Source organism: Centropristis striata, chromosome 20, assembly GCF_030273125.1.
Source record: "Centropristis striata isolate RG_2023a ecotype Rhode Island chromosome 20, C.striata_1.0, whole genome shotgun sequence".
Classification (NCBI taxonomy): domain Eukaryota; kingdom Metazoa; phylum Chordata; class Actinopteri; order Perciformes; family Serranidae; genus Centropristis; species Centropristis striata.
In genome coordinates, this window is record NC_081536.1 from 6,168,921 (window position 1) to 6,184,500 (window position 15,580).

At 38.6% G+C, this 15,580-nt stretch overlaps 1 protein-coding gene across 2 annotated transcripts; it reads right to left on the bottom strand.

Moving 5' to 3' along the window:
• Positions 1–1,330: 1,330 nt before the first annotated feature.
• LOC131993914 (delta-1-pyrroline-5-carboxylate synthase-like) lies at positions 1,331–9,610 on the bottom strand. Of its 2 annotated transcripts, none has more exons than XM_059359989.1 (17): positions 9,466–9,610; positions 8,327–8,444; positions 8,063–8,205; positions 7,750–7,899; positions 7,562–7,666; positions 7,318–7,470; positions 6,839–6,929; positions 5,952–6,076; positions 5,700–5,844; positions 5,530–5,603; positions 4,962–5,061; positions 4,513–4,733; positions 4,009–4,146; positions 3,719–3,914; positions 3,124–3,245; positions 2,533–2,815; positions 1,331–2,013 (listed from the first exon to the last, which is right to left on the bottom strand). In XM_059359989.1, the coding sequence occupies exons 2-17, from the start codon at positions 8,421–8,423 to the stop codon at positions 1,832–1,834; spliced, it is 2,325 nt and encodes a 774-aa protein (XP_059215972.1). In that variant the 5' UTR covers positions 8,424–8,444; positions 9,466–9,610; the 3' UTR covers positions 1,331–1,831. The 2 variants fall into 2 exon arrangements, with proteins under 2 accessions (XP_059215972.1, XP_059215970.1); XM_059359987.1 differs by having other exon boundaries at positions 7,312–7,470.
• Positions 9,611–15,580: the final 5,970 nt, after the last annotated feature.

Below are 15,580 nucleotides of genomic sequence, written 5' to 3' on the forward strand. Positions count from 1 at the left end.
ACACGCCTGTCGGGGCATGCTGCCGTCGGGGTGTGTGCGTTACAGGGGCCAGTCTATACCACCCCTATGAATTTCATTGCCTTAAGTGTTATAGTGTGGCCACGGTACCAAATATGAAATTAGACTGCCACCACAGTGCCACCTAGGGGGCCGATCAATAAAACCTTCAAGGGTTATCTTTAGGAGGGCGTTGACAATAAGTGTACCAAGTTTGGTGTTAATCCGACCAACCGATTTGGAGATATAAAATACTTCAATTTAAAGAGCGCCACCTAGTGGTTATCGGCCAAAATTTTGCACAGAGCCTCAGGGGCTCATGGGGAAGTAGGATCTTGAGTTTCATGTCATTCAGACACATCAATGTGGAGACGTGCAACACGTGTTTTGTGTTGAAAATAGCGCCACCTGCAGGAAGTTGTTATTTAATAACTTGAGTATTCTTTGGGTTATCAAAATTTTAATAACTTTTTGTTATGAGGGTCCATAGATGCTGTGTGCAAAGTTTGGTGCAAAACGATGAAATTGCCTAGGAGTTCGAAAAAGTAGGTTTACGATATTTCACAAATTTGCGGGAAAAAAACTCTGGGCGTGGCCTATATCACGAGATTCAGCACAACTCAGTGAACGCGTGGATATAAGGTTTTTAAATGTGTGATTAAGTATGTGGGAGTTATTAGCCAAAATGCACTTTCCTTTATTATAGCGCCACCTAGTGGTGGAAATTCAGGATGACAATATATTATAAAAAATTTCGCCAGGTGTGACTTATATTTAAAGTTTCATGAGTTTTGGGGTATGGTCAGGCAGTGAAAAATGCGATCATTTGGGAAGAAGAAAAAATGTTTTTAAATCATTCGAAATACAATAGGGACCTCGCAGGTCGTTGCCTGCTCGGGCCCTAAAAATAGAAAAGGGAGCCCAGCCCTCGAGACAAAAATAAAATTAACACAAAAAACATTCAGCACTTTTATATCAGAAAGCTTTGTGTTGTACAGATCTTGGTTTATTATACTTGCTAACAAAATTAATCCCATGTTGTTCACATATGTAGCCTATCAAGTATTGTGCAGTAGTGAAATGAGAAATTTTATGTTCAACTATCAAATAATAAGCAAAAGGATACGCAAGAGTAGAACACAGCCTGAAAAGAGTTATCTGTAAAATGATTACTAAACATGAAAAAAATCAAGTTACCTTGATAATGTGTAATAACATAAATACTATTCACAAGATGCATTTGTAAACGATGGGCATTATGGTGCAGACTTTTCAGTTTGTGCCAGATAAAAACACAAAATCATGAGTACAGAACTGTACAGCATATTTATTAAATCATCTGTGCAAAGGACAGCAAAATAAATCTGAACCACAATCCTGCACAAACAACACTAACAGTAAAATACAAAAAGGCCAAGGGAGAGTTTGTACGTAGAAAAATAAGTTAGAAAATCACAGGTGGGCCAATGATTTCTTGGTTATGCCACTTTAAAAATGACCTTACAGAGGTAATAGCTTCGTCTGTGTGTATTATTTTTCACCAGTAACATATATATAACTGAATTACTTTCTTTTCAACATAATATATTTCCCTCTCACCAGTCATGTAACAATCCGTCATTGTCTTGGGAGATTGGCATTTATGTAAAAACTGATGTCCATAGAAGTAGCCTCTGCTCTGCATGCACGTTTCCTGCACCAGCACAGTGGATTTATAGAGGTGATGAAGCAGCAGCTGTAAAGTTGAAGCGCTACTGACAGACACAAACCCTTAAATGAACTCTGGGTAGACATCAGTATCTTGATTCCTGTTGATGGCTTTTTGGTTGGGTGCCTAACTAAAGTTCCCCTGGGGGACGGGGATGTTTTCATGAAGGTATTTCATACTGCCTTGCTCAGAGAAGTCAGCCACAGTGTGTCCCTCCCCTCGAAGGACCCACTTGGTGGTCAGAAGTCCCTCCAAACCCACTGGACCTCTGGCATGTATCCGTGCTGTACTGATTCCAACCTCAGCTCCTGCAAAATAAGTATCGGAAAAATTAACTCTTCTGCCCCGTGTTTAACTTAGTGGTAGGTTAGATCCATAGGTCGATGGATGGATGGATGGATGGATGGATGGATGGATGGATAGATGGATAGATGGATAGATGGATAGATGGATAGATGGATAGATGGATAGATGGATAGATGGATAGATGGATAGATAGATAGATAGATAGATAGATAGATAGACAGGTAGACAGGTAGATAGATAGATAGATAGATAGATAGATAGATAGATAGATAGATCCATAGATCCATAGATCCATAGATCCATAGATCCATAGATAGATTACTTTATTCATCTCCGAAGGGAAATTCGGTTGTCACAGCAGTCCGGTATTCAAGTACAATAAAATACAATAGAATAAAATACTGAGGTAGCATAAATAAAAACAACAATAGAAAAAAAACACAGAAAAAAACAGGATGTGAATTATCATATTTATCTGAAATGGCATTACGATGTTAAACCATATCTCCTACTGTACATACCTAGGCCAAAGCGGTAGCCATCAGCAAAGCGAGAGCTGGAGTTCCAGAACACACAGGCGCTGTCCACCTGCTGCAGAAACTGTTCAGCTGTTTCTTCATTTTCTGTAACAATGACATCAGTGTGGGAGCTTCCATATTTGTGGATGTGGTCCACAGCCTCTTGCATGCTGTCCACCACCTCAATACAGCACTCCAGGTCCCCATACTCTGTCCTCAGAGACTTCACTTCAGATGGGCTGAAAGTTAAATAGGATGCAAACCGTGGGCCTGCGTGAATCTTCACCTGAAGAGAACACAATAGCACAATGATTTAATCAACAGAATATGGAAATGATCTGAAATAATAGAAACATTTTTAAAAAAGGCCTAAAAACCTTTCTTTTTAGAAAAGCCTTTTATTAAATGTATCATTGTGCTTTGGCCTATTAACCTGTTTTTAATCTTGTTGTACTCTGTAGCACCTTGGGATTGCTTTTAACAATGAAAAGTGCTTTACAAATAAAATGTATTATTATTATTATTACATTGCCATAAACAGGTATGCTGTGTGTAAAACTTATGTGCAAAATAGTGTGGGGGCATGTTACTTACATGTTCTGTTCTCAGCATGTCAATTATCTGATCAAATATAGGAGTTCTCAGCAAATCCCTGTGAATAAGGAGGGTCTCCATGGCATTGCAGGCCGCAGGGTAGTCACATTTGGAATCTTTGACTGGAATGAAGCATAAGTTAGTACATGTATATTCATTCAGGTGTTCTGTGTGAATCAAACAAGTTAATAACTCTAGTGCAACATGTAAAGTTATATCAATTACAACAGCTAAAATAGCAGAATATACAGTCATAGAAAAAAATATTGGACCATTGTTTTCTTCAATTTCTTGTTCATTTTAATGCCTAGCCATTTTCCATGGTTTTCTTGATAATAACCGAAATCATTATCAAGAAAACCATGGAAAATGGCCAGATATCAGCTCTTGAATTAAACTCTTATGAGCCTTTTTTGTTGTTATCATTATATTTGTCCAAACAAATGTACCTTTAGTTGTACCAGGCATTAAAATGAACAAGAAATTGAAGAAAACAAGGTTGGTCCAATCATTTTTTCCATGACTGTATATATTTCCATTTCTACAACTTTTAAAACCATGGTAGGTATTAAAAACAGCAAACAGCTATACACACCAACATCGATAGCTTTGTCTATACTGGCATCACTGTCTATGTAGACGTGACAGACGCCCTCGCTGTGGCCCAGTACAGGAATACCCTTCGCTGCCCTTTGGATGTCCCGGACGAGCTGGGATGAGCCTCTTGGAATGATCAGGTCGATCATCTTGTCTAGTCTGCATAAATCCTCGACCTCTTCACGTGTGCTCACCTACACATCAAGGTAAATTTAATACATGTCACAGTTGATAGTCATAATGTTAAAACTGGTACTTTGTCAATAATGCAATGCTTTTCAGTTTTACCAGTTGAATGGCATCTGACACTCCGTGAATGGAAAGTGCTTCCTGAGTGAGCTGATGTAGAATTTTATTGGTGTTAGAAGCTTCTTTACCGCCCTTCAGTAGCAAAGCATTTCCACTGGCAATAGCCAGAGCTGACACCTAAAAACACAGCAACAAACACATGAAGATAGATAGATAGATAGATAGATAGATAGATAGATAGATAGATAGATAGATAGATAGATAGATAGATAGATAGATAGATAGATAGATAGATAGATAGATAGATAGATAGATAGATAGATAGATAGATAGATAGATAGATAGATAGATAGATAGATAGATAGATAGATAGATAGATAGATAGATAGATAGATAGATAGATAGATAGACTTTATTTATCCCAAGCTGGGAAATTACAGTGAAAATGTGAGTTTGATTTTGAAGGACAAAGATGTACAAAGTGTCCCAGAGCAGCAGCTTATGGTGCTTAAGTCCACAGGCTGAGCGTCACGGTTGACTGACCTGTGGGAGACAATCAGGACGTGACTCAAAGATGACCAGCAGGACACCGATGGGGACAGTGATCTGCTCCAGCTCCAGGTTGTTGGCCACCCTGGTCCTCCTCAGCACACGGCCCACGCTGTCCCTGGAGGACACAGCAAGCTGACGGAGGCCGATGGCGAGGCTGTTCAGCTTAGAAGTTGACAGACTGAGGCGGTCAATCAGTGGCTGGGAGAAACGACCTATGAGGCAATTGAATAAACAAATAAACTCACTGACAATTATGCAATACTATACCACTACTATAGAGCCACAAAGATAAAATCTTTTTTGCTTTCTAGCAACCAGATGCACTCCACTGGTTGCAAATGAGAAATGATCAATGAGAAAATTACTCTACTCTCTCACTTGATTTATTACTTCAGTAAACTAGCTAGCTTGTGCTTGTGTTACTCTCTGTGCCTCTGTACCTGATGCTGTTGCTAACTCCATGTCTCTCCTGTTGGCACTGAGAATCTCATCTTTCTTCTCTGTAAGCAGTTCAGCCAGAGTGCAGATGATCTCCCCTCTCTGAAAAAACAAACACACACCACAATGACATTAACAAATACCACAATGAGACTAATTAAAGCTGCAACCGGTGCAATTTGTAAAACTTAATGATTTTGGCAACCTCTTGAAGAAAATGATTAATTTTTTTCCTGTTTTAGTGTTAATAGGGTTTTTATTTATTTTGTTTTTGTTTGCTGAGTGTTAACCAAGAGATGCTCTCTGCCTATTATAATTATGGAAATTAATTTAGTATCAATTATAATGAGGTAAGGAGACTAAACCTAAAGATTAACTTCATGGCTTGTTGAATTAAATATTATTATACCAGTGCTAAATTAATAACAATACATGTTATTCCACTGTGATAGTGAGCAGATATACAATTCTACTGCAATCATGTCTAGAAATTATTAAAACTCCATGAGAAATCTTTATATTTGAGAGCATTTCAAAATAAAACCACACTGATGGGGGCAAGAAATCCACCTGTTCAGGGTCCAGGGAGGCCAAAGCTCTGCCTGCATGTCTGGCCATCTCTGTCTGCTGCTCCACAGTTGGACCTGATGGTGTCAATAATAAACACATCAATATAAAAAAAAAAACACAAAACACAGCACATGGGTAAAATGTTGTTTCTGGACAGTTTTATCCAGTACCTGCAGGTTTCACTTCAGAGAAGAAGGTGCCAACTTTCTTCCCTTCCACAATGTCTGTGATGACGTGGCCGGTGACTTTAGGATGTGTGCCGTTGGCAATGACAACAGATGTCCCGCCCTGTAGCGCCCAAAGGGCTGCTTTCACCTGATTCAGACAACATGATTGAGTATAATGCAACTTTTTTTAATCATCATTCAGCCAGCCTAGTCCTGTTTACACTAGGAGATAAATAAATTGATTGTCACGCTGACCTTGGCTTCCATGCCTCCAATGCCGACTCTGGACTTAGTGCCGTACGTGATTGACTGCTGGTCTCCAGGATAGAATATATCAATGAGCTTGGCATCATCTGTTCCAGGGGGACTGTCGTATAAGCCTGCAGAATAGATTTCCAAAAAAGTCACATTGTTATTGATATATTTCGACCAAGAAAGCTCTGTCCAAAAGGCCAGACAGTATACAGAAAGTTTCTATTAACAGAAGACTTATTAAAGTGAGATGTTCATGAATAAAAGCAGGGCAGTGACAGCACATTATTGCTAAAATTTTAAGCCGATTAACCCTCCTCTGAACCCCGCAACCTGCCGGCTGGTTTACAGGCACGTTTTCTTGCTTTTAAACTAAACCTAAACCCATTCCACAAAGTAATGTCTGTATATTAGGTCCACTCTTTTTAAACAGAATGGTGACGTCAAGGTTTCTCAGTGAATACCCATCCAAAAATAATATGAAACACACAAAAGAGTGAACGACAGCCTGACAGCGGTGGCATTTAAGGAGGCTGAGCTGTTGAAAGGACTAAACTGCTGTTACCAAACCAGAACGTTTCCACACTTAGACACTGTGTGGAAAACATGTTAGGAACTAATATTAGCTGCTGTCAGTCAGTCTGCTCAAATCCATTTTGCCTGTTAAGGCTACGTATCAATCTACTCCTACAGGCCTGTGTTTTAATAGTAACAAGTTGAGAGGAGGAAGCAACTTGTGATAAATTATCTTGTTATCTCAAGAAATCTACCTTTTCTTTTCTGAAAACAATGCAGCCGTTTGGAGACATTTTACATAAACACATAAACCGAACTTGATGCACACATGTAAAGTAAATCATAATCCTCAAATTAGTGATTTTTTTTTTTACCTTCCACATCAGACAGGGCAATAAGGAGGTCTGCTTTCATTTCAACAGCCAGCCGTGCAGCCAAGCTGTCATTGTCTTTGATGCTTATTACCTGAAATACAAACAGAAAAAATCACTGTATCTCACATTACACTGTAGAACAGCAGCTTATCAGTTGCTACCTTGCAACAACAAAAGCCTCCAAGTCTCATTCAGCTGCAAAACAAACAACACATGTTCACCCTTTTCCATAAGTAGACAATGCAAGCACGTGTGTGCACAATTAAATGATAGAAAACAAGACCACTGCACTTTGAGACAACATTTAAAGCAGCCTTTTTAAAAAAAGCCATGTGTCCAAGAAGTTATATGTTAGTGAGGATGTGATTGTGGGTTAAAAGAAACGCATGACAATACGCATGACTTAAGCACTCCACCATCACAGTTCTGGGCCACATTTAGCATTCCCACCATGCCCTTCACACAGTACCCACATTTACCCCCTGCAGGTCACTGTTGGGAACAGGGGGTGGAACAACAGCATCATTGGTGTTGATGATAGGAACTATGTTCATCCGCAGCAGTTCGTAGAGCGTGCTGTTCAGGTTGCGACGCTTCTGCTCATCATGAAAATCCAGGTTGGTGACTAGAATCTACAGAAGTGGACAAGTAGAAAAGTAGAGAATTAAGCGACATTTAAAAATCTGTTAGTGTTTTACTTTGTGGGAAAAGTCAAATACATACCTGTGCAGTACAGGTGCTGTACTGGGTGAACATAGCTTCATACAACGCCATCAGACCGCTCTGTCCAGCAGCTGCACATGCCCTTGCCTCCAAAACTGGAACTGACTGAAAACAGATGTGAAAAAAATTAAACAAAGTTTTTCGCAAAGAGTGGTTTTTAATCCCCAGTGTTTACGATTATAATTCACCATTTCTTTGAGTTGGTTCTGTCCAGAATGCAAGGCTTGTCTGACGCTCTGAGACAGCAGGATCTCATGTCTTAATCTCTGCTTCCCAAACGCCACAGCACCACTGGTGACAATCATCATCTCCCTGCCTTGATTCTGCAGCATGGCCACCTAACAGAAAACACAAAGGCTATAATAATTAATTACTTCTTCCACAGTCAAGATCACTTCAGCCAACAACTCCAGTTTAGTTGAGTCTTTCTTAAGCCCACATAACAGTATGATCAGTCATCATCATATCTCATCTGTATTAACTATATTAATGTGGCGTTACCTGCTCTACTATTGAGGCCAGACGTCCCAGTGCCAGACCGCACTCATCTCGTGTCACCACAGCACTCCCAAGTTTCACTACAATACGCTTGGCCTGCTTTAACTCACTGCGGTGGGTTAAAGACTTCCCATGGGGACGTGGGACTGCAAAAAATACATTTAAAAAATCATTTTATTACATGTCAGCATGCACCAAAGAGTATTACTGTACATAGAGATTGTGATAATTTGTTAGGTAAGAAAAAGAAGGGGGATTGTTACTTACAGTTAACCTTGGAATATGTTCTGATGGAGACAGGACAGACATTTGACTGCCTGATTCTGGGTGGTAAGCGAGAGCACAAAGCCAATCTGGCAAACATGGCACTTACACTTGAGGACAACTGTGATGGACACACAAAGCAGTGTCAGGTTACTCTAACAGTGCAATAACCTGATCTGAGATAAGCAGCTTTTGTATTAGATTGCATGTTTGGTTATATCCTGTAGGACATAACATAAATGGCTCTGAAAAAATTTTCATAAATATGGGAATACTACAAGCAAAGAGAGTGATAGCTCTAACGTGGAAAAATATTGGCAAACCAAGTATTACGCATTGGTTCAAAGAAATGTCTTTATGTTTACCATTAGAAAAAATTACATATACTCTAAAAGATAAACAAGAAATATTTCAGAAAATATGGGGGTGCTACATCCAGTATATTAAGAACAAAGATTTATCTGATGTACTGTGTGAAACAGGGACAGCATAATTTTTCCCTGTACAGGACCACAATCATATGCTGCATCCTGAAGATTGCTTTATATCATCTGTAAGAACTCTCATGGACTCAAGTGCTCTTATAGAATGTACCCAATGTTTGTATAGCGTTTGAATATGTTTGTCTATGTATTTTGTATATCTATGTAAAAACTCTAATAAATATATTGTTGAAAAAAAAAAAAAAAAAGATTGCATGTTTGGCTATCTACACATTCATTAAAATGTAAAGACAATATTTAAGAAAGTTAATGAACATTACTAATGTGAATAACAATTTTCTGTGCCATGAGGTTCACTGTTACCGACATTGTATTGCTGCTTGAACTTGACACACTGACCCAGTATATATATTGTTGTTTTGATTTGTTAGCTTCACATGTTAGCTAAAAGCTTAAAACTTCCAGGGGTTAGGTGCTGATCATACAAGTACACTCACGTATGTGAAGCCACTGCAGTTTACAACCAAGTTAATAAGGCTAACATACTGTAGCTAAGTGTATGGTGTTTCTGCTGTCAAAACCTACCTGGAGCTAGCAGCCGTTAGCTAGCATTAGCTATTATGAGCTACCTTACTGCCTAGCTTAGCTGCTTTTATCGACTAAATGCACCAAAGAAATGTTGTACAGTTGACTCCTTACCTCACAATGTGAAAGTCTAGAAAACCAACTACAACTACACTTGTAAGTGCACTGCAGGAGACACGTAGTCAGCCGGTCTGGCGCTGCTCTGCTGCCACATCCACAGCCCACGTTGGTTAGGAAGGAGGGAAGGACGTAAAGGAGCTACGCACGAACGACGTGTACGTAGGATATCTGGATACGTCCATGTAGAAAGAAAAGGATTTACGCAAACCAGTACTTACGTACGTAGAAATCCTACGTTGTTGGGTGGACACTTACGTAGCTGTGGGAAGCACAGGAAAAGAGGGTAAAAAAAATAACACTGACAAGTCATGTTGACATTTTGTTCCAGCTTTTGTTTACGTTGAGAAAACACAAGTTATATCAATATAAAGATTGACAGATAGCGTATCGTAAAATGCATAAAAAAATATGAATTAATGTTTTACATAAGATACATGGTTTATTATGACATTATTGATTCAGATATAGCTTAAATACAAAAAATAATTGAATACATTTTGATGCCACATTTGTTCATGAAAATGGAAACATATTAATAACAAATTGTGTTGCTCTGTATTACCAGGCCTATATAATTGCTTTAACTATCACTGAATATTACCTTAAGCATATTTATTAGCTAAATGACGGAAGTGTTATGCATTCACTTGTGAAAAAAATCCCTGTTTTTCTGAATTAATGAGGTAAAGATCTCAGAATTGTGAAAAAATGTATCCTGTAAAAATATTCTGATTTTGCTTTTCTGTATGAGATCATTCTAAAACCTTTGTATTCTGAAATATTAATCTTATTATAAATATTTTTTTTTTCTTTAAAAACAGGGATTTTTTTCTCGGAAGTGAATGCATCACACTTGTGTTGTCATGCCATGTCATTCCAGTGAACAGTTAATTTGCTGATGAAGACTGAGATGCTGATAAAAGCTCCTGCAAATCTAGAGATTGCACCTGATTATTTTGTCAAATTACTGAACCCAGGGTAAGAAAAAATACACTTCACACTAAATTGAATTAGTTTTACTGGATTAAATTGAAATGGTGCATTTACAACAAATAATAGGACATTCTATTCACTTAATCCAGTTTGTTGGAAATGTGCCATTCCATTGTTTGTGGTCTCTTGAAAGTCAATGGCCTGAATCAGCTAGTGGAAGACATTATCTCATCTTTAGTAATCTGACACTGAGGCACATGAGTGGCGTGTGCATGCCAGGAGAGACCTGTGAAACATTCATGAGCAGAAGAGCCAGGAACACAGTGCACACTGAGCTGCCACCACAGGTGCACACAGAGCTATGGGGACTGTTGAGGAAACTTTAAAGTGTCCCGTCTGCCAGGATTTCTTCACAGATCCTGTGACGCTGCCATGCAGACATGACTTCTGTCTCACCTGCATCCAGGCTGTGTGGGAAACAGATGGGTCTAATGGGGGTCCATTCTTCTGTCCAGAGTGTCAGATATTCCTCCCCTCAGATCTCACTCTGGAGGTAAACACCAGCCTGCAGACCAAAGTAAAGGATTTCATCCCTAACAGGCCATCAACAGCAGAGCTACGGACACCCAGCAGGGAAACCAAATCAACCATCCACTGTGACCACTGCATAGAGACGCCATCAGTGGCCATACAGACCTGTCTGACCTGCGATGCCTCGCTGTGCCAGGCTCACGCCCTGCTGCACCAACAGAGGTCTGCTCTGAGGGAGCACACAGTCGTGGAGGTGACGGGGGATCTGCTGTCCCTGAAGTGCAGGGAGCACCGTGATGAGCTTAAGCTCTTCTGTATGGAGGAGAGGGTCCCTGTGTGCTGTCTGTGCGTCCTGGTTGGCACACACAAGAACCACAAAGCGTCTCAACTCCAAGAAGCCTGCACAGACTTCAAGGTGAATATGAGCAGTGTTGTCATTGACTAGTGTATTTTAATCTGAATATTACCTTAAGCATATTTATTAGCTAAATGACGGAAGTGTTATGCATTCACTTGTGAAAAAAGCCCTGTTTTTCTGAATTAATGAGATAAAGATCTCAGAATTGTGAGAAAAGTTCTCCTGTAAAATATTCTGCTTTTGCTTTTCTGTATGAGATCATTCTAAAACCTTTGTATCCTGAAATATTAATCTTAATATAAATATTAATATATATTTTTTAAAAACAGGGAGTTTTTTTCTCAAGTGAATGCATCACACTTGTGTTGTCATGCCATGTCATTCCAGTGAAATTAATTTGCTGATGAAGACTGAGATGCTGATAAAAGCTCCTGCAAATCTAGAGAAATCTATTTTATTTCCTTGTAAAAGTCATGATTTTTTTTTTTATATATCTCTGTTGAGGTATTTATGTTGTATAGGTCTTTTGTATTTCTGTTTTCAGAGCATGTTAGAGACCACCATGAGCCAACTGCTGAAGAGGAGAAGTGAAGCAGAACATGCCATCAGGGACTTGGAGTCCTTGTATACACAGACAGTGGTACAGTCGATGTGAAATACGCCTTTTTAATCATTTATTGTTTTATTTTGTTAGTATTCAGTCCTTGGCCTGCTGGTGGACTCACCTCTGGGTGCCTGTACAGAAAGGAAAAATGTAATGAAAGACCCTCTGCCCGCTGCCCCTAAACTAGGAAATTGTCCAATCCCGAGTAAAGCTCAGTTAAATTTTTATATCAAGTAAATTTTTTATTTAATTTTTTTAGTTTTTTAATTGTATTTTTGGATACAATTTCTATTTTTATTTTGTGCATTATGGATCTTTTTGTGTTCTTAAAACATGTTTTATTATTATTATTATTATTATTATTATTATTATTACACTGTCGCCCATAAAGTTGGAATAATCTTGTTTTCAGACACAATCCTCAGTAATTTGTGGATTAATTTTAATTGTGATATGTTTGGAAGAGATTGATTAATAAAGTTTTGAGAAGATTTACACTTCATCGGTCAATAATAAATCACATTGTCACAATCATTTCATGGAAAAGAAAAATATTTTATTCCAGCTTCAAGGGCAATCTTGTATTATTATTATTATTATTATTATTATTATTATTATTATTTGCAGAATCCCTTCTTGTATGAATTAAAATAATGATTTTTTCTCCTCGCTTTTTTCCATAGAAGTCTGCTGCAGATTTCAGAGAGAGAATCTCAGACAAGTACAGCAGGATCCGTGTTGTGCTGGATGGTGATGAGCGTTTGATGATGCAGATTATAGATGCAGAGGAGACGTATATGACAGAGTGGCTGGAGGCCCAGAGGAGCAGCATGGAGGCTCAGATCAAGGAGATAGACAACCTCAGAGCCTCCAGCAAATCACTCCTCCAGGAAACAAATGAGCTGCGATTCCTACAGGTAGATTACATGCAGTAATATTACACTAGTGTGTTGTTGTGGCCATGTAAAAATCAAGTCCTGAACTGTTTATTTCAACAGCAAATCACAGCACAGAATCTTTGGTGAGTATATCATCACTATTTTTTCTCTCCTGATTTAATTATTTTGTATATTTTGCTCTCTAACGGTTTTGAGTTATTATTGAAGTGACCCTTTGGATTTAGCGCCAATCCAGGAAGTAGACAGAGACCTGTGTGACCTCGAGAAGCTCAGAACAGTAGAGAGGCTGGTTGATGACCTCTCAGTGGCTCTGTCCCAACACTTTCCACGAATCTGGTCATGTTAGTAAAGAATCAAACATTTTGCAATCTAAAACCAACCCAGTTATCTCTGTAGCTGTGTGCTGATTGTAGTTCTTTATTTGCAGATCTAAGTTCTCCTGCTCTGGACTCCAAGACAGCCCACCCGAAACTGGAAATATCCCAGGACAGGAAACAAGTGTACTGGAGAAGGCAGCCTGCCAGTGAAGCCCTCAGCCCTCAGCCGTATGACTCCCAGTACAGTGTCCTGGCTCAGGAGAGTTTTTCTACTGGTCGGCACTACTGGGAGGTCATTGTGCAGGATAAACCTTACTGGCTAATGGGTGTGACCACAGGGCCGGTGGATAAACAAGATGCTCCCAGTCAGAGCTCCTCCAGCCTGGGAGTGAGCAGCACATCCTGGTGCATCTACCATGGAGATGGACAGTACCTGGCCTGCCATAGTACCCAGGAGAAGCAGCTTTCAGTGGGGAAGAGAGTCAGGAAGCTGGGCATTCTGGCAAACCTCCAGAAGGGGGAGCTGTCATTCTACGATGCTGATTCGATGACCTTGCTTCACTCTTTCTGTGTGCAGTGCTCAGAGCCTCTCTACCCCATGTTAAACCCTTGCATTGATGTGAATGGACTCAACAAGCAGCCGCTTACTTTGTTTGGGATTAAGGACCCCTGGGATTGGCATATTAACCCATTGAGGCCTGAAATGCCTGTAAAACCTCTGGGTGATTTTAAAATCAGCCCCTAAAACCTGAAGTTTTTCTGGAAATTCAACAGAAGTGTCAACGCTTCTACTAAATAATAGATTTTTCAGCCTCTGTAGCAGATAGAAATGAAATTCTAAAAGTATTTGAGAGCTTATACAAATACTACAAAACGACGTATCCGCTTTCCAGGCTTCAATGGGTTAACACAAATGGGGGCAGTGTTGGAATGTAACTAAGTACATTTAGACAAGTACTGTACTTAAGTACAGTTATGAGGTACTTGTACTTTACTTGAGTATATCCATTTTATGTTACATTATACTTTTACTCCACTACATTTAGTGCCCAGTTTTAGCAACTTTTCATGTCAAGATATTACATGAAACACATAATCAATATAAAGTGATTTTATATTAAATATAAGTAGTTAAAATGAGTCCGACCTTTACAAAATTATAATAAACATAACATAAATCAATTGGATGGTCAGACACAGCTCCTATAATAAGTCTATTATAAAGTGTGTAGCCAAAATACATACACTCAGACCCTTTATTGTAATTTTTTTTATTATTTTCCACCAGGTTCAACTATTTTCTCATGTTTGCTGTGCATTTTCTTGTTTTCCAGTGTTATTGCTACTATTGGAGCACTGTTGTTTGATGAAAATAATTTCATTTTTTAATTGAATGAATATTTGCTATTAATGTTAGTAAAGAAAAACAACAATTGACTCAGTGAAAGTGGAAAATAATGTTAATATATAGTATTTTTATTACAGTTTTTGAAAAGGGATGAATGTAACAAGTAGGATTTTTTTTTAAATTGATGCATAAAGCTTTAAAAAGTTATAGTTAAGCTGATATAGATGATACACATACATTTCTCATTACCAGCAGCAATGGGAGAAAAAGCAAAACTAAATATACTGTATAACTGTTTATTTTGATATTATATTATTGAGATCTACAATGCTGATGTTTTATAGCAAGCTATGAAGTAAGAAATACAGTCGAGAAGAGATATTTAAAGTTTCTGAGTTTAGTCTTAGGTCCATAGTTGTATAGGTATATCGTATTATAGAGTATGTAGTATACCTTTTCATCGTCATGTACAGTAAATATTTTATCAAGTCGTATCAGGTGCATCTTCTAACAGCCCTTTTGTTCTCTGGTAAAGTCTATCTGTGTGGTCAGCAGATTAGCAGCTCTCATGTTTGACTTGATGTAGTTCAGGAAGTAAATGACCCGTGCGTAAACTACTGGCTCGTTCTTTGTACTACCGTCCCCTCAGCTCACCAGAGCATGGAGGACATGCGTGCCTTCATTCTCGCATGTCAGTGGCCCTACAGAGTCGCTGCCCTGCAGCAAACAAAATACCCAGTGAGGACAATCATCTGTCACCCAGGACATTTTTTTTAATCAGTAGATTTCAAAGCTGGAGCATGTTTTGTGACTCCACAACAAGACAGACATATTCAGCTCTTGAAAAGTATTAAGATCAGGTAAACTTGTTTGATTTTAAGCAGTAATTCAGTGTGATTGTTCATTATAAGGTATATTTTTTCTACCTATATACAGTCATGGAAAAAATTATTAGACCACCTTTTTCTTCAATTTCTTGTTAATTTTTAATGCCTGGTACTATTAAAGGTACATTTATTTGGACAAGTATAATAATAATAATATTTGACATCTAACCATTTTGCATGGGTTTCTTGAGAATGATTTTGGTTATTATCAAGAAAACCATGGAAAATGGCT